The sequence below is a fragment of the Cherax quadricarinatus genome, chromosome 39 (genome assembly GCF_038502225.1).
Source record: "Cherax quadricarinatus isolate ZL_2023a chromosome 39, ASM3850222v1, whole genome shotgun sequence".
Classification (NCBI taxonomy): domain Eukaryota; kingdom Metazoa; phylum Arthropoda; class Malacostraca; order Decapoda; family Parastacidae; genus Cherax; species Cherax quadricarinatus.
In genome coordinates this window covers 9271182-9298715 of record NC_091330.1, presented here as the reverse complement: position 1 = coordinate 9298715, position 27534 = coordinate 9271182, and the positions used below count along the sequence as shown (strand labels likewise).

Here is a 27534-nt window from a genome sequence, read left to right as displayed (position 1 = left end):
AACCTCACCACCACCATCACAGTAAGATGACAAATATATTTATAAAGAGGTAATCAAACATATTAATACCAATAATTTTTATTGTTCTACATAATTACTTCTTTCTTTGAACGCACAATTACTGTACATGTTGTACACTTATAAAATCATAGGGCTTAATCTGAGGAGCTGGTATTAACAGTTATATTACATGTACAGTATATGTATTTTTTTTTATATAGTACCTAAATCAAAAACTTTCATGAATCTAGAAACCCCCCAAAAAATTTATTCCTAAACATGCTAGAAATAATGTAAGAAAAAAATTATCACAGCCGTTGATTATTCTAGAACTTTCAAAACATGAACAGTAGTGATAAAGCACTCATTCACCTGGAATTCTCCAAATACAGTATTGATGATAATATAACATAATCCAAAATTCCAATTTGAATTTTGGAAAATGCGAGCAATTTTCTGCATATGATCATATTTAATTTTGAATTAGAAATTAAACTAAAAATTCTTATTTTCTTAAAATAAGAGTAAAAATTATAAATTTTAATTGTTTTAATAAAGGTTATATTGTACTCTACCATAATTTATTCCAAATAAGGAAAAATGTTTTTCAGAATTTTGAAAAATTCTCTCATATCCAGAATTTTATCACCCAAAATGAAAAGTCATATCCAGTTTAAAATTCATGGATGTCCAAAATTCAAACACCTCTATGAGTGCATCATTCCAAATAAAGGTATCATTGTAGTACAGTTATAAATTATAAATATTTTTGCTTCACTAGCAAAATTAAATTACAAATGAGAGAAAATGTACAATTTTTTTAAATTGCTGGGTGTTTTCTACCTAGACAGGGTGATCCAGGAAAAAAAAAATCCTTTCCTTTTTCAACACATGGTTTACAAGGGAGGGATTCTAACTCACTTCCTCATGGGGAAATAAAAATAAATGATTAAAAGGATGACGGTTAGTGCTTTATTAAGCAAACACTAAAATATTTCCAGGTACCAGAGACTTGATATAGGCATAGATTTTTCTGTAACAAATCATATTAAAACAGAACAAACAGCTTACACCATCTCAACAGATTACTGTACTAATTTACATTAATGGCTTTATGTAACACATTTTCTCCTGGTAGTGTGTCTTTCCATGCAGCACTGAGGCATACCTAATGCTTGCAATGACCTATAAGGTAAAAATAAATTACAGCATTTAAAAAAATTGCGACTGTTTACCTTACACTAAAGATTTAATAATTAAACTGAAAAAGTGCCACACCTAATACAAAAATGTACATCAGAAGATATGATTGGAAAATATAGGTGAGAGTGCAGTAGGAGGCAGGAGAAGATCTATGATGTAGAAAGTTAGGAGAGTAACCATTGTCAGATAAAAAATAGTAAAGCAATGATGCCATTGTTGCTACTTTTAGAAATAAAAAACAAGAGATCTCAGAGTGAACTTACTAAAGCACCAAGTCAAAAAAAAAAAAAAAAAAAGGTTGCCACACTTTTAGAGACTTAGAGCAATATATAGTACAGTATCAAGACATGCTGTATCATTACAAAGCCTTAGCAGCTTTCACATATGGATGGGCACCCCACTTCACTAACATAACCTTAAGCACATTGGGAATGTTTAATATCGTACATAGAAAAGAACAATTGCCCACAAGCATCAATGTGGGGAGCATTACTAAAAGTTTGGATGAGGTCTTAAGGAGGGAAAAAAAATTATTAGGTTGATTATAAGTATGGACCATTGATTTTGCCAGTGAGCATACAAGAGCTGTGTGAAAATTTCTCCCCAAAATCTAAAAAGGATACCTACCCATGGAAGGTCAGAAGATCCTGATCCATCGACATTCAAAAGTCTTTGCAAGCTCATTGCTTGAAATGTCGGAATACCTAGTGATACAGCATAAGGAAACTGTTTTATGTCTTACTAAACAAGTGATAGAACCTTCTCTAAATGCAAATTAATGTGAGAAGAAATAGACGGAACTGAGATGGAGCTCTTGCAGTGCACTGTGAAAATCAGAAATGACCAATGCTGAGGTAGACATGATTGCAATATGGATGGTGGCTGTAGATGCCATATTACTCAACAGTTAAGTTACTGGCAGACTGTAGCAAGTGCCCCAAAAAAGTTTGATCAGAAAAAAATAGCAGTGTACTTCACCCCTGAAGACTACCTTGAATTATGAACGTACACAGTTTCTGCATCCAAGTGTGATCAGAAAATGCTTGAGAGAGAGAAAGCCAGACCAAAGGAGAGAGGAGAGACTATGGACCATGATGATTTCCCAAAGTTGAAGAGAGAAATCGGAACAAACAGTTTAACAGAAAAGAAAAAGAATTTGCCAAGGACTGAATGAAGAGAACAAAGGTTTGCAGTAAAAAGGGGCTAATAACATAAATGATCAAACTCTGAAGATCATGGAAATGTAGCAATCCTGCAACAAGAGCATTAAACTTACATTAAAACTATTAACAGAAAAGGCCTGAAAACTCCCCAAACACAACTATATGGATAGCCTCCAGCTTGTAAGAGACTGAGGATGAATGGTATATCAAGTTCCATTATTCCAACTTACACAAGACCAGGGCAGATACAGGCCAAGAAGGGTCTACTGGCTGTACAGTTAAGTGAAGACAAAATCTGGAGATGGTGTAACCTGCAATCAATCAGCCTTAAGGGAGATGATTAATTTTTATAGCTTACAGCAATGTAACAAAAGAATGAGGAATTTTAATTTGCGAAGTCTAGAAAGGAAGTACAGTTCCTGCACTCTGAAGGAGGGGTGTTAATGTTGCAGTTTAAAAACTGTAGTGTAAAGCACCCTTCTGGCAAGACAGTGATGGAGTGAATGATGGTGAAAGTTTTTCTTTTTCGGGCCACCCTGCCTTGGTGGGAATCGGCCAGTGTGTTAATAAATAATAAAATCAATAAATAAATGTAAAGCTTTGAAGCTATGATCTGTAACGTAAAGGTGTGACACCCTCGACACGCCATAATAAAAATTACTGTACTGATCAGCATTTGAGAGAGAGAGAGAGAGAGAGAGTTTTCGTTCGGATTTTTAACCCCGGAGGTTTAGCCACCCAGGATAACCCAAGAAAGTCAGTGCGTCATCGAGGACTGTCTAACTTATTTCCACTGGGGTCCTCAATCTTGTCCCCCAGGATGCGACCCACACCAGTCGACTAACACCCAGGTACCTATTTGCTGCTAGATGAACAGGACAACATGTCGAAATGTTTCCACCCGCCGGGAATCGAACCCGGGCCCTCCGTGTGTGAAGCGGGAGCTTTAGCCACCAGGCCACTTATATACTGATTATAGTGTTTACAATAATGAAGATTTACTTTGATCATGACTTGTGACCTGTTTCTTTAACTTAAAGACTATGTTTAATAAAAAGTGAATAATAATGGTAGAATTACTAACAATATGTTAGGTAAAAGGATACATAACCCTAATGTGACATTTTATTGTGGCAATGTTCTGCTCTCCAGGAGCTTTGTTAAGCCATTATGGCTTGACAAAGCTTTTGGAGAGTGAAAAGTTGCTACAGTAATATGTCGCATTAGTTGCATGTGTCCTTTTAAATAACCTAGTCATTAACCTATTTTTGAAGTTTTATCAACACACGAAACAAGCTGGGGTTCAAAATTTAAATCCCAGACTGAAAAGTGAATATCAAACGATAACAATCCATTAATGAAACCTAAGTTAAGAAATAAAAAAAAAATCCTCACTATGTGTGAATTATTTGTAAACTGTTACAACCTAGGCATTTTGACTTTTATTCTTCACACTGTAATTAATTTCATTATCTTGCTTCAGCAAACATTAGTGTGGGACAGGCAAGTGGAAATGGACAGACACCTATATAGATTAAAACACATCACATGTTATTAACCTACTCTTTAATAGTTACTGGGTACTATACAGTAGTCCCCCCAAATTCGCAGGGGTTACATTCCAAGACCACCCGCAAATTTGGAAAAACCGCAAATTCTGGACAGTTAAAAAAATGCCAATAACTGCTGATTTTTATAGTTTAAACCCTAAATATGCCCCCAAAACAGTTTAATTTCAAACTCAGCTTCATGCATCACCCGTATACAGTACTGTACTGCTATGTCTCCTGCAGTGCTAGAATATAAAATACCAATGTTACCCCCATATGTACTTTAATTCATCCAAGCCTGTTTTCTTTGATATACGTACTGTAATTCATGCAACCCTGTTTTCTTTGGTATATGTACGGTAAATACGTATACAGTAATAATTTAAATTATATTTTCTTAATACGTATTTAGCATTAAAATGCATAAAAAATTATATATTGCCAAGAAAAAAGCCAAAAAAAAAGAATTCAGCGAATTTGCAGGGATTTCCGTGAATAATTATTTGTTAGGTGCTAAGGAAAAATTTGCAAATTACTGAAGCAACGAATTCAGAACCGCGAATTTGCTTGGGCCCACTGTATACTGTATGACAATACAGGTATTGTGAATACATATTTTTTCTGTAATATTAAATATTATTATAGGTTTCAAGGAATATTACAAACCATTATTAGAAAACTAAGAAAAGCTGTAGTATGGATAATGAGTTGTTTGTATTACCTGTGAGAATTTCAACACATGTAAATAACATAATAAATATTATAAATCAATTATAGTAAATATTATAAGATACATTTTAATGAAAGTAAGGGATGTAATTCATAAATAATGAACACTATGATAATTAAACACTTAGAGCACAAAGACTCAGCACACAGTGCACCGAGCAAAGAGAATAATGATTATCTCGGTATGGAAAATTTAATCTTTACAAAAATCAAGTAAACTATTTATAAACATAGTTGTTTTTCACACTTCAAATAAGCACAGCATTTTAGAATTCTATAATATGGATTTTATGTCTACCAGTATAAATTAAAAAAAAAATACACAAAAATATTGCATAGAAATTAGAAGATAGTGAGTGATTACCAAAAAGCATAATTCAGAGGGCCAAGTGGTTCGGGTATCTACGCAGATGGAACAAAATAGGATAACTAAAAGGGTAAACAAATCTATGGTACATGTATAAGGAAGGAGTAGGAGTCCTTCCAAGAAGGGAGGGTAGGGAGTAAAGGAGGTTTAGAGTGCCAGGGGCTTGAACATCCAACGGGCTTGTGTGAATGTATTAGACTGGAGTGGAGGTGAGTGGTTTTTTATTTGACTTGACGTACTGTTGGAGTATGAGCAGAGTAACATTTATGAAAGGATTCAGGGAAACCTATTAGCTGGTTTTGAGTCCTGGAAATGAGAAATACAATGCCTACACTCTGAAGGAAATGGTGGGGATATTGTAGTTTGGAAGGTCATTTGAATTGTGGTGTCTGCACACTTATTGCAAGACTAGTGATTTTGTTTTGTAGGGAAGGGGGTGCTCACCAAATCACAGCAAAAGATGGCCAATATGTTAAAAACTAGTAATATTAAATTCAGACCAGGGTATATACCCAAGACCTGGACATTTAAATGCATAGGACATTTAATGCAGCATTTTGGCAGACAGGTTACCATATGTTTTAGATTTACTGTGTAGTGCTGTATGACCCTTATGGGTTTAGGTTAGGTTATGATTATAATAATTTAGACTTACTGTACAGTAATTATAGTTTATTTGTTATTTATCTTGTTGTCATATACAGTGTACACCAAATCAGGATTTTCTCAGAAAAGTTGGGTCTGTTACCATTCAGCCCTCTTAACCCTTTCAGGGTCGACAGGCCCTCTCAGAGACTTGTTCTCAGGGTCGCCCAAATTTAAAAAAAAAAAAATATTATTTTTTCTTATGAAAAGATAGAGAATCTTTTCCCGATCATAATGACACCAAAAGTATGAAATTTGATGGAAAACATCTCGACGATGTTTACATATTAGCGATTTTGCCCACTTTGAGCCCTATTTTCGGCCAATTCCAGTGTACTAGTCGACAGAAATCATAACTATTTCGCTAGAACTCCATTTTCTTCTATCGAATGAGTGCAAGAAACCACCCATTTACCGATTTCAACTATCCAATACAGTGGTCAGATTTTAGCAATTTTGCCAATTTCACACAAATTTCAAAAGATGCCAATTTCCGAATAGGGTTCAGAATAAACAAGAAAGACATTCCAGGCACTAAAATAACATTTCCTCTGTTCATTAGTCATGTCCCCACGCCTCTCTTACATTCTTTTGCTTTCCACTTTGAATTTTTATTCTCACAAAAAAATAGAAGATTTACTGTTATGCAGACTACTGCATTAGTGTAGAAATGGTATCAATAATATCGGCGCACTTGTGAAAGAATATTAGACTCACCAGTTGACGTGTATTGGACGCATAGCATGATTTGTTTACTTTTGAACTTTGGTAAAAATTGAACATTTCTGCTACTTTGAGCTCAATTTCAAGGTACTTTTCATTGTAAAACCAGTTAACATCATCTCAATTTCTGTAATATGTCTTCCATTCTATAAAAATAGACCAGGAAAACTAGAATACAACAATAAATACCACACAAAAATACAGTGCAAATTCGCTGTTTTAATCCAAAAACACAGTCCAAGTTTTTTTTTCTCATTACGCACTGTGCTGCAGAATTTTTTTTATACCACGCACACTGACCACATAGACCCATTCTTTCATATGTAGGCCTACCAACTTTCTCTCATTAGATTTGAGGGCGCTAGAATTTAGGCGTACTAGTACGTCAAAAACCCTGGTGCGTAAGCCGTACTAGTACGGCTGAAACCCTGAAAGGGTTAATGTAATCATGACAAACATAAAATCAGAACAATGCTGTGATAAATGGCTTTGAAAACCAACAAGTTGAAGATTGAGACACTTACGCAATGTATGGGGATCTTTATTAAGGAAACATTTCACTACACAGTGACTTCATCAGTCCAGTACAAAGCAAATCAGTAATCAGTCCCTCAGTCTGGAATCGATGTGTTGATACAAGGAATTCTTCAATAATTGTCCAACCTTTGGATGAAGACCCACTTACACTAGTGAATGGTTCCACTGTGATCCAGCCCCCTCCTGCTTCGACTCACCTGACTACAGAATATAAGCCTCTTCTCCAGTCACATGCTGTACTTTATACAAGAGTGATGGACTGAACACATCGATTCCAGGCTGAGGGACTGATTACCTCAAACTACTACTCTTCTTACCCCTTTCTGCTTGGATTGTACTGATGAAGCCACTGTGTGACAAAATATTTCCTTAACCCTTTGAGGGTCCGTCCCGTAGATCTACGGCTTTACGTTCAGGGTCCAAACCGTAGATCTACGTCATGAGCTCAGCTCACTCTGATAAACTGTGAGTGATACATTTGGGCCTAGATATGAGAGAATACATCTATGTGGTATGTGTGCACCACATAAAACAGATCCTGCAGCACACTGTGTATAATGAGAGAAAAAAAATGAAATCATGATTTTTCGATTAAAACAGCTAATTTGCAGTGTTTTTTCGTATGTTTTTTATAGTTGTATTTGTGATTTCTTGGTCTCATTTGATAGAATGGAAGACATATTACAGAAATAGAGATGATTTTGATTGGTTTTAGCACTAGAAATGGCTTGAAACTGAGCTCAAAGTAGCAGAAATGTTAAATTTTTGCCGATATTCAAGAGTAAACAAACGACCTCACACATCTAATACACACCAGCTGGTGGGTCTAATATGCATTCACAAATATGGTGATGATATTTATACAATTATTACAGTATTGCATAACAGTAAATCTTCTATTTTTTGGTGTGAATAAAAATTCATTATGTGAATAAAAAATCAAAATGGAATTTATTTGTAAAGCCTCAAAATGTAACTAATGAACAGAGGAAATGTTAGTTTAGTTCCAGGAATACCTACATTATTTATTCTGGACCCTATTTTGAAATTGAAATATTTTGAACTTTGTGTTAAATTGGCCAAATTAACAATTTCCGATCATTTTAATTTGTAGTTGAAACAGTTGACTTGGCGATTTCTTGTGCACAATCGATAGAATAGAGGTAAAACAAGTGAAATAGCTAAGAATTTGGTTGACTGGAATAATGTAATTGGCCTAAAATGGGAGTCAAAGTCGGCAAAATTGCCGATTCGTAAATATTGCTGACACATCAAAATTTGCAAGAGCATAATTTCGTCAATTTTCTATCAAATTTCGTACTTTTTGTTTTATTACCTTCACAAAAAGATTCTCTACCATTTCATAAGAAAAAATAACAATTTTTTTTTTTTTAAATTCTTGGACACTGGGGCACCACTTCAGATTTGGGCCTTGGACCCTGAAAGGGTTAATAAAGATTTCCATATGTTGCATAAGTGTCTCAATCCAGTACAATGCTCATTAGGTTTATGTACCACCCTTGTGGTACAGACAGCTAGATGGGATTACCTCAGTTTAGGGTGTGCATTATATCAATGTTTGTGTACTGTACTGTATTGCAATCATAATGATCCTCGTGCAGTCAAACTGCACGAGGAATATACCAATATACCAACCCTCTTGTTAGCTGTTTAGCAAATCTGAACCAATTTTGTCAAAAATTCTGGAATAGGTTATTAAAGGTTTCCATTTACTACAAGGGCAGATATATCATATTTTGAGGGTTCTTAATAAATAATCTTTCATAGTGTAAATAATGAAAACATCTGAGAAAATGGCTACCAACTCAGTAAATTCTGTTATGGAAGGTCACCATTTTGTCAGTTAGTTGTTTTATCATATCTGCTTGAGGATATAAAAAAAATTAAAGCAAACAAAATCAGTATTAAGTAATTTTGAGAGCAACATACCAGTTTGCAAAGGCCAAATTTCATCCTCAACTATATAGAGATTGATAAAGCATATTAAGGGGCAGTTTGACTAGCAGTTTGTAGCAACAATCTTTGGTTGAGTTACAATGCTTATAAACAAAGTAATGACCCGTCTATTAAGACAACTTATTCAGGCAAAGAGCAAGAATGCTACAAACTAATATACATTCATAATACAAAAGAGAGTTAGCACCTTTGTGAGACTATGCATTTCAAAATCAACAATATGCTTAAACAAGTGGTATGCATGCATCTACATTAACTAGTAGTGTGCATGTATGTGTACAAACAAGTACGTAATGTGTGTATGTACACAAACATGCGTGCATGCTCATTAAAAAGCATTGTGCAAGTTCGTGCACAAATACATAGTGCTCATGTACTCGAAAATCCTGTGCACAAGATAAAACTAAGTTGTAGTAGTAGCTAGAAGGTGGGCAGAAGATTCATCCACAACATCTGCTAAAGTTGTCATTTTGGGTCTATTAAAACCATGACATTCAGTCCTCCTCTTCCAGTGCTCTAAAATCTTTCTAAATTGCTCACATTCCCTGAGGATGCAGAAGGAAAAATAGTGTCAAAAAAAAAAAAAAAGAGAAAATTATAACATCATGCACTACTACAGAAAAAATAAATTCCCCTCCCCCCCCCAAAAAAAAAATATATATAAAACACTAAAATACAATTTACATAGGTAAAATACATAAGAGAGACAATGTGGAAGATTAATTAAAAAATCATATCTTAAATTTAAGATAACTTAAAAAGCAAAAATAGTGAATAATCTACAAGTAAAACTTAAGAGGTGAGTGAAATACTTAATCATGTAATATATGGTACCAACCATTCAGAAATATACTTCAATATTTGTACAGTATGTACAACAGGTTTGACATGGCAGTTGTCAGAGTAAACTGGTTAAATTTCTGAAAGTTAACATATTAAAAACATTTTAGATAAAAAAATTTATTGCATTATAAAATTAAAAAGAAATTCTCAACTTTGTCCCCATTTCATCCACTACCTAGTACCATTATTTGTGATTATACCTTGTTCTAGCTGTTTCTGGTTTAAAATAATTTAATATATGAGAGATTACCTCCTGATATTTGTGATTAGGTACATGTATGCATTTGTAGCTCCAGGAGCAGAGCTTGTGGTGTCTTGTTTCTTCTTGTAACCCATTCTATGTCTGATGTTCAAAGATAGTATAATCACTATCTTACCACACAAGTTGCCTTTGAACAAAGTTGGTTGATTCAAACAAGTAAACTTATTTTCCACCATTCATTCAACAGCTGTCTTACCAGAAGTGAAAAACTTCAGAATCCCAATGACCCTCAGAACTGCAATGTCCCCATCCCTCCTTCAGAATGCAGGCACTTCCCACTTCCTGAACTCACCTTACTCTAACATGCTCACACAATCCTGTTGCACTTGAAACTTCCTTTACCCCCTCCTTTCAAACCTTCCTTTCTTTCTCTTCACCCTGGATTTCCCTCAAGGGAGGTTCCTTGATGCTGGTGAGGTGCTCTTCATCTAAGGAATTGGATCTGTGCTCCAGTTCCCTGAATTAAGCCTGAATACCTTCCATCCCCCCCCCATGCACTGTATAATACTAAGGGTTTAGCACTCTCCCATGATTATAATAATTATATTAATCCACCCTGGATTTACATGCCCTCTTGATCATGTACCTCTTCTCTATCCTCTGTAAATATCCAAACTATCTCAATCCTCCTTGGCTCTAAGAATTACCTATACCTTTGGTAACCCCACACAGTTTTCTAACTTCTATGCTTTGAAGTCTCTACATAATACTGACACCACACATTGCTCTCAATCAACACATCTCCACTGTCTCTAGCCTCTTCCTTGCTGCAACATTTAAAACCCATGCCTCACACTCATAAAAAGAAATAAAAATAAGAAGTAGACCCAACTAAATTATCTGATGTGTACACTGCTGATCAATGTGAGTGAGTTGCTAGTGTGGATCATTCAATGTTTTCTATAGCTGCTCTAACTTAAGTTTATGGAAAGAAGGTAAGCAAACAAGAAGTCAATATTGTAGAAAGATAAATAGTTTCAAGTTTAAGAAAATGAAATTTTCTAATATTTTTCATTAATTTTAAATTATGCACATTTCCAGAAATTTTCCCCAAGACTAGAAACAATGCCACTTACCTTAATTGGCTATACTAAAAGAAATATTATTTAAGAGAGTATGAAAGACCTACATCAAATAAGACTGTTTTGAAAGGTATACTTCTTAAACATATAAATATGAAGGATTTTTAACATATCACTCAATATTTTAGACATACAATACATAGCCTAATTACATAATCTTAAAATATCAAGACCACAACTGCAGCTCTATCACGTGTATAATTAATGGAATGATAAAGCTGAGATAATAAAGCAATAAAACTACCATAATGTGTAATCAAAACTGATAAATTAATGGAGAAGCTTCATAAGAAATTAGTAACCCTTGTGGTTTAGTGCTTCTTTTGCTTATAATAATAATAAGAAATTAGTATAAAAATAATACAATACATGTACATACTAATATATAAAAAAAGCAACATCAGGTACAATACTTTTCCCATAAATTATTTCACATAAATTTTATCATCAAAAATATTTAAAAAAAAAAATGGAATGTATAAAGACTTTTAATTCATGATGTAAAAATAAAAAATCAACCAGTGCCTGGTAATATAAGGTATTGTTCACTACACTAGATGCCAAGTAAAACATGTAAACAGTCTTCGATTTAACAAACTTTGGAGATACAGGAAACAATACGCTGTGTCAACTAATTCAGAAACAATGGGAGAAGTCCGCTGGCTACAGAATCGCCCCTTACTGTTAATCACAACAAAAACAACCATCCCTATCCACCACAATTGCCACTATTGACCACCCTATCTCCCTTTATCAGTCTGTTAAATAGTGGGCTTACTTTTTATAACAGTACAATTTATCTGCCATCTTATACACTGTGAAGAATGAGACATTTATACACTGTGTACACACGTTCAGATCACCATTATTGTATTTCTATAAAAAAGACATGTAAAAATACATGTTAGGAGCTAAACTTCCATTTCCACTGCTTTATTATCTATCAAATACTTGCTGTGGTAGCAATGGATTTTCTTTTTTTCAACACGCTGGCTGTTTCCCAACGAGGCAGGGTGACCCAAAAAAGAAACACTATCACCATCATTCACACAATTATACAGCCTTACAAGACTGAATGATAAGTCAAACAATTACAGTAAGCTTTGATATAACATGGAAGTTTCCATAAAATCAGAATAATGTTAATAAATAATAAAACCATAGCACTAAGGTGGTATAATCTATGGTCATATTGCAATAAATATTGAAAACAAAGGATTTAAAAGTACAATTTACTTGAATTTTGCCCATTATTTTAAAGTGTTAATTCTTACCAAGAGGTATGTGGAAACTTTTCTTTTTTTTTTTTTTACTAAAAAATATACAGTGGACCCCCGCCGTTCGGCGGCCGCAACTTTCGTAAAATCCAATTTTCGGCAAGTTTTTTCGGCAAAATTTAGCTTTGTGGTTTGTGATTGGACTTGTGATTCGGCGACCTTCTGGTACGCGTCTGCCCATCAGCACGCACACAAAGCCAGTCTCCCGCACTATTCACACCCAGTGTGCCATTGTTTACCAGCATGTGACCATCACCCCACGGGTTTATACAACACATTTCATAATACAGTGGGCCCCCGACTTACGATATTAATTCATTCCAGAAGTCTGTTCAGGTGCCGTTACCGAACAAATTTGTTCCCATAAGGAATATTGTAAATTAGCTTAGTCTGTTTCAGACCCCCAAAAATACACTTACAAAAGCACTTACAAAAATACTTGCATAAGTGTTCGAGTTGGGAGCTGATCATAAGTCGGGGTCCAATGTAATTCATTGTTTTTTTGTGCTTGCAACTGCTAAATAAGCCACCATGGGCCCAAAGAAAGCTCCTAGTGCCAGCCCTTTGGTAAAGAAGGTGAGAAACACAATAGAATTCAAGAAAAAACTCATAGCATAGTACTATAGAGGAGGGAGAGAGAGGGGAGAATGTGCGTTCTGTAGTGATTCAGTGATTCTACAATATGTATGATACTAAAGCAGCAGGTATCGATAAAGGCTATAGCTCCAGCCAGCGATAAAGTGCAGAATTAACAGTGTAGCAAGTAAGTTAAGCGAGTAAGCGATAGAAGAACAACATGAGAGTAACTCTCCAATGTTGTTGGATGTGTATAGGACCGCTGAACATACACCGCCCTGCTATCTTCCACCACCCTAAACCTCTGCCAACATCTCCTTCATCAAACTAACTAATTAAACTAACATCTCCTCCAAGGTAAGTGTAAATCTAAAAGTGTAAGTATAAAAGTAAATATAAGTGTAAATATAAAAGGACACCAATGGAAATAAGTCACTCTTGAATCTTTTGGGTTATCCTGGGTACTTTACACATATACTACTATGTATGATAATCTATGTATGTAACTGTATTTGTGTATACCTGAATAAACTTACTTATTTATAAATTAAAATGTAAATATTTCTTATTTATAAATTACATACATTAACCCTTTCAGGGTCCGTCCCGTAGATCTACGGCTTTACGGTGAGTGTCCAAACCGTAGATCTACGCCATGAGCTCAGCTCACTCTGATAAACTGTGAGTGGTACATTTGGGCCTAGATATGAGAGAATACATCTATGTGGTATGTGTGCACCACATAAAACAGATCCTGCAGCACACTGTGTATAATGAGAGAAAAAAACTGAAATCATGATTTTTCGATTAAAACAGCAACTTTGCAGTGTTTTTTCGTATGTTTTTTATATTTGTATTTGCGATATCTTGGTCTTATTTGATAGAATGGAAGACATTACAGAAATAGAGATGATTTTGATTGGTTTTAGCACTGGAAATGGCTTGAAACTGAGCTCAAAGTAACGGAAATGTTAAATTTTTGCCGATATTCAAGAGTAAACAAACGACCTCACACGTCTAATACACGTCAGCTGGTGGGTCTAATATACATTCACAAATATGGTGATGATATTTATACAATTATTACAGTATTGCATAACAGTAAATCTTCTATTTTTTGGTGTGAATAAAAATTCATTATGTGAATAAAAAATCAAAATGGAATTTATTTGTAAAGCCTCAAAACATAACTAATGAACAGAGGAAATGTTAGTTTAGTGCCAGGAATACCTACATTGTTTATTCTGGACCCTATTTTGAAATTGGAATATTTTGAACTTTGTGTTAAATTGGCCAAATTAACAATTTCCGATCACTTTATTTTGTAGTTGAAACAGTTGACTTGGCGATTTCTTGTGCTCAATCGATAGAATAGAAGTAATACTAGTGAAATAGCTAAGAATTTGGTTGATTGGAATAATGTAATTGGCCTAAAATGGGAGTCAAAGTCGGCAAAATCGCCGATTTGTAAATATCGCTGATACATCAAAATTCGCGAGAGCATAATTTCGTCAATTTTCCACCAAATTTCGTACTTTTTGTTTTATTACCTTCACAAAAAGATTCTCTACGATTTCATAAGAAAAAATAACAAATTTTTTTTTTGAAAATTCTTGGACACTGGTGCATGACTCCAGATTTGGGCCTTGGACCCTGAAAGGGTTAAGTGTGATGGTGGTGCTGGCAAAATCCTCCACCGCCACCAACACGGCTTCTCTCAGTGGCGGCCCTTAAACCCAACTATAACACTTACACCATTTACTCCTCTCATACATTATGGCATATTTTATTCATTCTAGAGTATATATCATGTTTCTATGTTATTAATATTGTTTATAATGTCATATTAGATGAATTGTGATAGATAAATAAGCCGTAGAGATGATACTAGCGTCATATTGAAGCATAATAAACTCGCCTTCCTCTTGCCTCCTACCTACCTCCTACACCAACAAGAATCAATAAAGGTTAAGTGTGATGTTAAATGTTCATTTATCCATTTTATTAGTGCTTTATATTTATTTGCCATTGTTTTCTGTATGCAAATCCATATTTAATCTTTAAAAAAATTATTTTTTGTTAATACTTTTGGCTGTTGTAGGTAGTAGGTTGGTAGACAGCATCCACCCAGGGAGGTACTACCATCCTGCCAAGTGAGTGTAAAACAAAAACCTGTAATTGTTTTGCATGATGGAAGGATTGCTGGTGTCTTTTTATTCTGTCTCATAAACATGCAAGATTTCAGGTACGTCTTGCTACTTCTACTTACACTTCGGTCACACTAAACATACATGTACAAGCATATATATACACACCTCTCTAGGTTTTCTTCTATTTTCTTTCTAGTTCTTGTTCTTGTTTATTTCCTCTTATCTCCGTGGGGAAGTGGAACAGAATTCTTCCTCCATAAGCCATGCGTGTTGTAAGAGGCGACTAAAATGCCGGGAGCAAGGGGCTAGTAACCCCTTCTCCTGTATAAATTACTAAATTTAAAAAGATAAACTTCTGTTTTTCTTTTTGGGCCACCCTGCTTAGGTGGGATACGGCCGGTTTGTTGAAAAAAAAAGAAGACTTTTGGCTGTCTGAAACGGATTAATTGGGTTTCCATTATTTCTTATGGGGAAAATAGATTCGCTAATCGTGAATTTCGCCAGTCGGCATACTCTCTGGAACTGAAATTAATCACGAAACTCAGGGGTCATACAGAGAACTTAACTGTACACAATTCTAATACTGTCCAGTTTACTCTTGCAGTACATTGCCCAAATGATTCTCATTTTAGAAGTTGTAATCAATATTACAACACTTATATTTTGCAAACACATTTCATCATTATAAGAGTAAATAATTACTCCATGGGGAAGTGGAACGGAATTCTTCCCCTGTAAGCTATGCGTGTTACAAGAGGTGACTAAAATGCTAGGAGCAAGGGGCTAGTAACCCCTTCTCCCATATAAATTTTTCTTTTTTGCCACCCTGCCCCAGTGGGATATGGCCGGTTTGTTGAAAGAAAAAGAAGAGTAAATAATTGTTGGAACAAATATCATCACTTATACTGTTTAAACAACAGCATTTACATTAACATTTTAAAATTAATGAGTAAGCTGTTATACATATCAGGCATGAAATTCAGGATGTGCACTGATATTGCATGAAAAACTGAAATGTAAATTTTCACAACTCTCTTAATATATTAATTAATTACTAAATAGTAAATTTTCAAATTACAACGCATTAAATAAATACTGTAGTACTGCAATGCAATATTACAGCCAAGCCCTGGTATCATGGTCCCTATTTGGAGGGAATTTAAGAGAGTGTACAATGAATTTTCTCGGTAGACAAACTTTTAAACTTTGAGGACGTTTTACTTAAGAAGAATTGAAACCCGGCAAAATTTTTATAGATGAATTATGAGCCAGAGGGCAAGAAACTGTTGCAAGTAATGATTCTAAGCTGTCTGCCCAATGTTGGTCAGTTACAATGGCTGAGTATAAACACATTGCAGTATTCCATTTACATGGAAATCAACCACAACAGAGAAATGTCTACTCAGCATATAACTGTGCAGTTATTGTGAATGGTGATGATGTAAACGATAAGTAAAAAAAGTGAGAGTACAAGAAGTGCATTGAGCGAGTGAAAAAGTTGAGGATAGCTGATGGTAAAAGACAGAGAAGTGGCAATTGTATCTGCCACACTGCATCACACAAAATGTTGTAACTACATAATCCTATTTCTTCTACAGAGGGTAAATCTAAAAGTGCTATGCATACTGATGAATGAGAAAAAAAAAAGTGCAAAGTTGAAACATATATCAAAGTATAAAAAAATGTGAGGTATGTTGTAAAATATCATGGTAGTGCAGCCTATTCTTGCATCAAGAGTAATACGTGTCAACCATTCCAAGTTTCCCATTTCTCCTTGCCCACCTTATTACCAGCTATATCATGGAATGTTCTTCTAATCTGATTATTTGTGATTAAATCTACATTTTTATGGGTTTATGTAACCTAACCTAATCTAAATGAAGCTAATCAGACAAAATAAAGAAAATACAATGTGGAAAGCTCGACACTGGGCAAATCTTCAACCCTTGGCATTTTAAAATAAGAATGGGTTGGGTGGTGAAGACAGACTGCTCATGGCACTCAAGGCTGCTGATGAAAACAGAGATTGCAATAATGTATTACAAATGCAATTATTTCTGCTTTAAGGTGCAGTTTTATAAAGAATTTATGAATCCAATGATTCTTTCTATTCCCTAAAAAAATCCTTCAATGAAGATAAGTTGATTACTGCTTGTGAAACAATTAACCCTTTGACTGTTTCAGTCGTATACAGTGGACCCCCGCATAACGATTACCTCCGAATGTGACCAATTATGTAAGTGTATTTATGTAAGTGCGTTTGTACGTGTATGTTTGGGGGTCTGAAATGGACTAATCTACTTCACAATATTTCTTATGGGAACAAATTCGGTCAGTACTGGCACCTGAACATACTTCTGGAGTGAAAAAATATCGTTAACCGGGGGTCCACTGTATATACATCTTATGAGCCAGTGTTTCGGACGTATATATACTCAAGAATTCTAGCGGTTTCAAATCAAACAGGAGAAAGCCGGTAGGCTCACATGTGAGAGAATGGGTCTGTGTGGTCAGTGTGCACTGCATAAAAAAAAAATCCTGCAGCATGCAGTGCATAATGAGAGAAAAAAAAATTCCAACCGTGTTTTTGGATTAAAACTCCGACTTTGAGGTGTATTTTCCTATAGTATTTATGGGTGTATTCTCGTTTTCCTGGTCTCATTTGATAGAATGGAAAACACATTACAAAAATAAAGATGATTTTGATTAGTTTCACGATGAAAACGGCCTTGAAATTGAGCTCAAAGTAGCGGAAATGTTCGATTTTTACCAATGTTCAAGAGTAAACAAATCACACCACACGTCCAATACACGTCGACTGGGGAGTCTAATATTCATTCACTAGTGCACTGATATAATATCAGTACACTAGTGAAAGAATACCATTTTTACAATAATGCAGTAGTCTGCATAAAAGTAAATTTTCTATTTTTATGTGTGAATAAAAAATTAATATAAAAAGCAAGAGTAATGTAAGAGGGGCCTGGAGATGTGACTAAAGTCACATCTCCAGGCCCCTAAAATAACATATCCAGAGGATATGTTATTTTAGTGCCAAGAATGTCTGCATTGTTTATTCTGGACCCTATTTTGAAATTGGCATCTTTCTTAATTTTGCGTGAAATTGGCCAAATTGTCGATTTCTGACCACTTTATTGGGTAGTCGAAATCAGTGAATGGGCAGTTTCTTGTACTCAATTGATAGAAAAAATGGAGTTCTAAAGAAATAGCTATGACTTTGGTAGACTGGAACGATGGAATTGGCCGAAAATAGGGCTCAAAGTCGGCGAAATCGCCGATGCGTATATATCGCCACGATCGCTAACTTCGCGGGAGCGTAATTCCGTAAGTTTTCGATCAAATTTCGTACTCTTGGTGTCATTACTATCAGGGAAAGATTCTCTATCATTTCATAAGAATAAATAATTTTTTTTTTTCCAACAAATTTTTCGACACCAGGAAACACTTCAGGATTTGGGGTTGCAACAGTCAAAGGGTTAATAATTTATAGAAAATTTGATTTTAATGATTAGAATAGTAAGCAAAGATTACTAAACATAACCCATCCAATAACTTTTCCACATACTGCATTCTGTATCAATATAAATGACAAACTATTTTCAAAGATATTGAGACCTGTGATTCTACTGAATGTAAAATTCTATATTGTAGGTGGAAATGACTAAAGATATTACATACTGCACTATTAAAAACTGAACACACTCTAAGAATACACACTATGTGCAGTTAGTAAAATGCATTTTTGAGTCTACATGGCGCTAGTGTAATGCTGAGACACAGGCGGACACTGTGGAGTGTTTAAAGTCTGACGTGTCTCAGCTCCTTCAGGAGGGTCTCTGGTGTCATGAGGTCTTGTCCCTTGTTCATGTGAACGTCCACTCGAGTCTAGTATACGGTTAGATGCCTCCTGCACGTGACCAGGCTCGTGTACACGTCTCCGTTTACTGTCAATAATGCGCACACTATCTGTAGGATGGACAAGCTCATTGCTGTAATACCAGCGTACATACTTGCGATATTCATCCTGGCGGCGACGATCAACGTAGCTAAATATACATGAAGCTGGTACCCAAATTATGACTGAAACAATGATAACTGTTCCCACAATGTTATCACGAAGAAACATCAAAACAGTATTGATATTTATGTCCTCAATTATATCCCAGAAGCGCTCCACGACATCTTGTACTGTCTTCTCACACTTTCCCTGAAAAAGAAAAAATATGCTGTTTATATATGAAAGGAATTCATAAACATCAATACCTGTTAACCATCTGTAATAATGAAAGATATGACCGAACAACCAATGTCAAAACATTAAATTTTTTTTTCAATGCAGTGGCAGTCTACCACTGAAGCAGGATAACCTTAAAAGAAAAATAAACGTTTTTCTTTTTAAGTCACCCTGTAAAAAGAAAAACGAAAGTTTTTCCTCTTCTTATTTCAACAAACCAGCCATATCCCACCAAAGCAGGGTGCCCCCCCCTCCCAAAATAAATGAAAGTTTCTATTTAATTTTAACAATGTATACAGGAAAAGGGGTTACTAGCCCCTCTCGGCATGTTAGTCACCTCTTACGACACTCATGACATACAGAGGAAGAGTTCTTTTCCACTTCCCCATGGAGATAAGAGGAAATAAAAAACAAGAACTATTAAAAAATAGAAGAAAACCCAGATGGGTGTATGTATGTGTATATTCTTCTTCTTTCAACAAACCGGCCGTATCCCATTAAAGCAGGGTGGCCCAAAAAAGAAAAACAAACGTTTCTCTTTTTAACTTTAGTAACATATACAGCAGAAGGGGTTACTAGCCTCCTGCTCCTGGCATTTTAGTCGCCCCTTACAACACACATGGCTTACAGATTAAGAATTCTGTTCCACTTCCCCATGGAGATAAGAGGAAATAAACAAGAACTAGTAAGAAAATTGAAGAAAACTCAGAGGGGTGTGTATATATATATATATGCTTGTACATGCAAGTGTAGTGTGACCTAAGTGTAAGTATAAGTAGCAAGACGTACCTGAAATCTTGCATGTTTATGAGACAGAAAAAAGACACCAGCAATCCTACCATCATGTAAAACAATTACAAGTTTCCATTTCACACTCAGTTGGCAGGATGGTAGTACCTCCCTGGGTGGTTGCTATCTACTTATCTACAGAAAATATTAAAATACGTACATTCTTTATATTAAACTACTGCTTTTGAAAAGTGTTAAAATTATGAAATTTCACATCATCATGAATATATATACAAATCACTGCCTGTTTTGTTACCTTGTTGCAAAAGCCATGAATGCAAGGAGTTCCATCTGGAAGAATATCAACAGGCATCACAGGGAAACAGGTGTCATTGAGTGTTTTGCGGCAGCACCTCTTACAAGCATCATCAACTGGAAACGTTGAATTTAGTTTTTAGTTAAATACATGTACTGGAGTATCCAATTTTTTTTTTTTTTTTTTTTCAACAAGTCGGCCGTCTCCCACCGAGGCAGGGCGACCCAAATAAAGAAAGAAAATCCCCAAAAAGAAAATGCTTTCATCATCATTCAATACTTTCACCACACTCACACATAATCACTGTTTTTGCAGAGGTGCTCAGAATACAACAGTTTAGAAGCATATATGTATAAAGATACACAACATATCCCTCCAAACTGCCAATATCCCAAACTCCTCCTTTAAAGTGCAGGCATTGTACTTCCCATTTCCAGGACTCAAGTCCGACTATATGAAAATAACCGGTTTCCCTGAATCCCTTCACTAAATATTACCATGCTCACACTCCAACAGATCGTCAGGTCCCAAGTACCATTCCTCTCCATTCACTCCTATCTAACACGCTCATGCACGCTTGCTGGAAGTCCAAGCCCCTTGCCCACAAAACCTCCTTTACCCCCTCTCTCCAACCCTTTCGAGGACGACCCCTACCTCGCCTTCCTTCCCCTATAGATTTATATGCTTTCCATGTCATTCTACTTTGATCCATTCTCTCTAAATGACCAAACCACCTCAACAACCCCTCTTCTGCCCTCTGACTAATACTTTTATTAACTCCACACCTTTTCCTAATTTCCACACTCCGAATTTTCTGCATAATATTTACACCACACATTGCCCTTAGACAGGACATCTCCACTGCCTCCAACCGTCTCCTCGCTGCTGCATTTACCACCCAAGCTTCACACCCATATAAGAGTGTTGGTACTACTATACTTTCATACATTCCCTTCTTTGCCTCCATAGATAACGTTTTTTGACTCCACATATACCTCAATGCACCACTCACCTTTTTTCCCTCATCAATTCTATGATTAACCTCATCCTTCATAAATCCATCCGCCGACACGTCAACTCCCAAATATCTGAAAACATTCACTTCTTCCATACTCCTCCTCCCCAATTTGATATCCAATTTTTCTTTATCTAAATCATTTGATACCCTCATCACCTTACTCTTTTCTATGTTCACTTTCAACTTTCTACCTTTACACACATTCCAAAACTCATCCACTAACCTTTGCAATTTTTCTTTAGAATCTCCCATAAGCACAGTATCATCAGCAAAAAGTAACTGTGTTAATTCCCATTTTGAATTTGATTCCCCATAATTTAATCCCACCCCTCTCCCGAACACCCTAGCATTTACTTCTTTTACAACCCCATCTATAAATATATTAAACAACCATGGTGACATTACACATCCCTGTCTAAGACCTACTTTTACCGGGAAGTAGTCTCCCTCTCTTCTACAAATTTATAACAATGGTAATTATATAAATTGAAAAATTCTCTCAATTTTCAGAAAAAATAAAAGATATTTTCTAAAATATCTTGTCAGGCATCAGTGCACTTCATTTTACAGGTACACTTATTAAACTAATAGCTAAATTAACCCACAAAAAATGGTCTTTAATCTCTAACAGAAACAAAAAAAAAAGGAGGCAAAAAATTAAGGAAAAAACATTGCAATGTGTTCCTGCAATTACAGATATTCCTTTGCCTATAATCACTCCTGTAACTGCATTTTCTATATACCCCTTGTGGATTTAGCACTTAGTGTTGACTGTAATAATAATCTTGCAACTACAGGTAGGTTTGAAACACTATGGAAGCAATCACTGGCCATGAAGAAATATAGTAACAGAAGATTTGCAACCATTATGGGATTTCTTCCTAAAGTTTGTTGCTAAAATCAGCGACTCCCAATATGTATATCTGTAACAAATTCTTGCATTTTTATTTACACTTATCACTCATTCATTTTCTGTTATTACATTCCTATTGCATTTGCCTTCCTTTTACTTTGTAAATCTTTTACATATTCACCAAATTAATTTCAATATCATCTCTTTTCACAAAATTCAAATTCAAATAACTTCAGTGTATCAAATTTATACAGTATATACATACATTATTTAGTGAAGGGATTCAGGGAAACTGGTTATTTTTATATAGCCGGACTCGAGTACTGGAAATGGGAAGTACAATGCCTGCACTTTAAAGGAGGGGTTTGGGATATTGGCAGTTTGGAGGGATATGTTATATATCTTTATATATGCTTCTAAACTGTTGTATCTGGGCACCTCTGCAAAAACAGTGATTATGTATGAGTGAGGTGAATGTGTTGAATGATGATGAAAGTATTTTCTTTTTGGGGATTTTCTTTCTTTTTGGGTCACCCTGCCTCACTGGGAGACAGCCAACTTGTTGAAAAAAAAAAAAAAATACATACATTAATATTAAAAACTTTTACCATACCAGCTGTCTCCCACCAAGGTATGGTGATCTGAGAAAAAAGAAATACATGCACCATTATTCACTAAATACTTATTTTACCAAAATATGCAGACATCACAATTCAAAAGACCCACTGAACTGCACCATCCCCACCTTCACCTCAGAGTGAAAACACTGTACAGTACTTAACAAAACATTAATATTTTCTCACTTGTGTCACACATGCAGCTTTGCATATCTTGTGTCTCACAGTATGGGAGACAGTTGCCCTGAAGACATTGTCCTTTCTCAATGCATGGTGTGCCATCTTCCATGGGTTTAGCTTTTGGGCACTCAGCTTTTGTACCTAGGCATCTGGATTCATTGTCACAAGTGGCAGGCTGCTTCTCACGACATTTCACTCCATGGCTCATGAACTGACAGCTCTGGCAGCATGGAGAATTGCGATCGCTACAGGTGGCTTGTGGTCGTAGCTTGCAGTGTTTATCACAGCACATGTCAATGTCATCTTGGCCCACCAGTCCAGCATCACATTCTTCCTGGCCTTCTACTCTCTGGTTCCCACAATAAGATTCTTCTGGCTCAGTGAAGCATCGAGAAGATTTCGCTACTAATACGGCACGAATTGCCCGAAGACTGCAGGGAGAAAACCTCTGAAATATAAAGAATGTATTTAAGTTCAAATTCAGAAAATAGATTATAAACTTCTGGAATTTAAGATTTTCTTGCATGTAGATAAAATTAGAATTTGAAAACTTATTTAACAAATATTTATACAAATGCATTTCATGTGCATTGATATGTTTAATGTTTCATTAAGTGAACTCTCATAATTCATCACGCGCACCTGCCACAAACTGACAATGTATTACTATTGTGTGATTGTTACTAGGAAAAAAGTGGCATTTTCTGTAATTAATGATATTTCATAATGTCTGCTATAACTATTTTCTAAGTTAATGCAAGAAATTCTGGGAAAACTGATTAAAAACTAATGAAGGATACTAATGTTTGACACATACTAAAAAAAAAAAATCAGTATTTTCAAAAAAGAGAATGTATGAATAAAAATACAGTACCTTGTTGTTGATATCATATCCTGAAACAGAGTAGGTGTACATGAGATAGGAACCACCTTGGCTAGCACTTGGGCTGCACTCAGGCCTATCAGGGTCATGCTCTGAACCCCAATTATGACCAAACTCATGAGCAGTGACTAGATCGGCTTCTCGTGTGATGACCCGCTGCCCATAGTGATTTCTGGAGGAGCTGAGGCCTGAATTCAGGTAGAGTGTGTGACCATTCTTGAAATATTCTGAAAATTAATAATATTTTTAATAAACTGGCAACTTAAAATTTACACATATAATAGTATATTTGCAAATAATAAATGATACCTTAGTCTCTAAATAATCAAATCCATTTCCCATTTTCTAGTTTTGGTAAGCCTTAAAAAAAATTATCACATAGACCATTTACCAGCAATGCCCCAAGGGTGCCCATGAAAGAAAATACATTCTCCATTTTCCAGAGGTATTTGTTGGCAGATATCTGCTGTAAAAAGAATCAGTCTACAAAATAAAAATTAACCAGTGCTACAAACTTTAAAAAGTAAGTAAAAAGAAACCATAATTTACAGCACAGCATTGTATCTAAAAAATAAATAAAAACAGCAGATATAGCAATATCATAGTACCTTTTCCCCATGCACAAATGTTATATAAACTTTAATCAAGAATTCAAATGAGTGTTGATTATTTTTTTCACCTCAAGCCAATGTTAAAATTATTGTAACATTAAAATAAATGTTCACTATTATGCCACATACAGTAAAAAACAAAATCATATCCAGTACATATACCCATAAAGTAAGTACATAAAGCAAAGCTGCTCTAATAATTTTAATATCTAATTAAGTACTGTACTGTATGATAAATAAGCTAGCAAGAAAATCCCAAGGGCATTAAAAAAGGGAGTTAAGCACAAACTAAAGATTAATGATTTAGTGTAGAAAAAAAAACCTTGTCATTTAAGTTATCATCAGCTGTTATGCTTACCATGTGATCATTAAAAAATTACAAATAATATAACGTTTATCAAGATAATTCACAATACTTCCTGGAAACCTACCTGGTGTGCAGATCCCCCCAACGGAATTTCTGCGGGGGGATCCTACATAAGCTAGACCCAGGATACCCCCTTCAAACTTAATGTCGGTGAAGAGGTGTGCCAAGCAGTAATCCTTATGAGAGTATTCTCGGCTAAACACCTTTAGAAGAGAGGGAATGGCATGGTTGGATTTAAGACAGAAAAGAACAGCACCATTATAAGGCTGAAGGAAAAAAACCAGCAAAGTAAATTTGGTGGGAACTACTAATACTATTTATGTTTTCTATTCAGCACAACATGTAAAATTTTATGAAAATAAATGCGAACTGAATATTATTTTTTTTTATTATCACACCGGCCGATTCCCACCAAGGCAGGGTGGCCCGAAAAAGAAAAACTTTCACCATCATTCACTCCATCACTGTCTTGCCAGAAGGGTGCTTTACACTACAGTTTTTAAACTGCAACATTAACACCCCTCCTTCAGAGTGCAGGCACTGTACTTCCCATCTCCAGGACTCAAGTCCGGCCTGCCGGTTTCCCTGAATCCCTTCATAAATGTTACTTTGCTCACACTCCAACAGCACGTCAAGTATTAAAAACCATTTGTCTCCATTCACTCCTATCAAACACGCTCACGCATGCCTGCTGGAAGTCCAAGCCCCTCGCACACAAAACCTCCTTTACCCCCTCCCTCCAACCCTTCCTAGGCCGACCCCTACCCCGCCTTCCTTCCACTACAGACTGATACACTCTTGAAGTCATTCTGTTTCGCTCCATTTTCTCTACATGTCCAAACCACCTCAACAACCCTTCCTCAGCCCTCTGGACAACAGTTTTGGTAATCCCGCACCTCCTCCTAACTTCCAAACTACGAATTCTCTGCATTATATTCACACCACACATTGCCCTCAGACATGACATCTCCACTGCCTCCAGCCTTCTCCTCGCTGCAACATTCATCACCCACGCTTCACACCCATATAAGAGCGTTGGTAAAACTATACTCTCATACATTCCCCTCTTTGCCTCCAAGGACAAAGTTCTTTGTCTCCACAGACTCCTAAGTGCACCACTCACTCTTTTTCCCTCATCAATTCTATGATTCACCTCATCTTTCATAGACCCATCCGCTGACACGTCCACTCCCAAATATCTGAATACGTTCACCTCCTCCATACTCTCTCCCTCCAATCTGATATTCAATCTTTCATCACCTAATCTTTTTGTTATCCTCATAACCTTACTCTTTCCTGTATTCACCTTTAATTTTCTTCTTTTGCACACCCTACCAAATTCATCCACCAATCTCTGCAACTTCTCTTCAGAATCTCCCAAGAGCACAGTGTCATCAGCAAAGAGCAGCTGTGACAACTCCCACTTTGTGTGCGATTCTTTATCTTTTAACTCCACGCCTCTTGCCAAGACCCTCGCATTTACTTCTCTTACAACCCCATCTATAAATATATTAAACAACCACGGTGACATCACACATCCTTGTCTAAGGCCTACTTTTACTGGGAAATAATACCCTCTTTCCTACATACTCTAACTTGAGCCTCACTATCCTCGTAAAAACTCTTCACTGCTTTCAGTAACCTACCTCCTACACCATACACCTGCAACATCTGCCACATTGCCCCCCTATCCACCCTGTCATACGCCTTTTCCAAATCCATAAATGCCACAAAGACCTCTTTAGCCTTATCTAAATACTGTTCACTTATGTGTTTCACTGTAAACACCTGGTCCACACACCCCCTACCTTTCCTAAAGCCTCCTTGTTCATCTGCTTTCCTATTCTCCGTTTTACTCTTAATTCTTTCAATAATAACTCTACCATACACTTTACCAGGTATACTCAACAGACTTATCCCCCTATAATTTTTGCACTCTCTTTTGTCCCCTTTGCCTTTATACAAAGGAACTATGCATGCTCTCTGCCAATCCCTAGGTACCTTACCCTCTTCCATACATTTATTAAATAATTGCACCAACCACTCCAAAACTATATCCCCACCTGCTTTTAACATTTCTATCTTTATCCCATCAATCCCGGCTGCCTTACCCCCTTTCATTTTACCTACTGCCTCACGAACTTCCCCCACACTCACAACTGGCTCTTCCTTACTCCTACAAGATGTTATTCCTCCTTGCCCTATACACGAAATCACAGCTTCTCTATCTTCATCAACATTTAACAATTCCTCAAAATATTCCCTCCATCTTCCCAATACCTCTAACTCTCCATTTAATAACTCTCCTCTCCTATTTTTAACTGACAAATCCATTTGTTTTCTAGGCTTCCTTAACTTGTTAACCTCACTCCAAAACTTTTTCTTATTTTCAACAAAATTTGTTGATAACATCTCACTCACTCTCTCATTTGCTCTCTTTTTACATTGCTTCACCACTCTCTTAACCTCTCTCTTTTTCTCCATATACTCTTCCCTCCTTGCATCAATCACTTCTACTTTGTAAAAAACTTCTCATATGCTAACTTTTTCTCCCTTACTACTCTCTTTACATTATCATTCCACCAATCGCTCCTCTTCCCTCCCGCACCCACTTTCCTGTA

The 27534-nt window shown here is 35.9% G+C and overlaps 1 protein-coding gene across 3 annotated transcripts in view; it reads right to left on the bottom strand.

Annotated features, from left to right (window-relative positions):
- Positions 1–66: 66 nt before the first annotated feature.
- Positions 67–27534, bottom strand: part of Tace (ADAM 17-like protease Tace) — a 55538-nt gene continuing 28070 nt past the window's right edge. For 2 of the 3 annotated variants that reach the window (XM_053787531.2, XM_053787529.2), the window contains exons 8-12: positions 24978–25116; positions 23927–24162; positions 23059–23500; positions 20385–20500; positions 9455–19312 (exon numbers count right to left, since the gene is read on the bottom strand). In XM_053787531.2, the coding sequence (XP_053643506.2) occupies positions 18854–19312; positions 20385–20500; positions 23059–23500; positions 23927–24162; positions 24978–25116 (1392 nt within the window). In that variant the 3' untranslated portion in view covers positions 9455–18853. The other variant, XM_053787532.2, reaches the window with a different exon arrangement.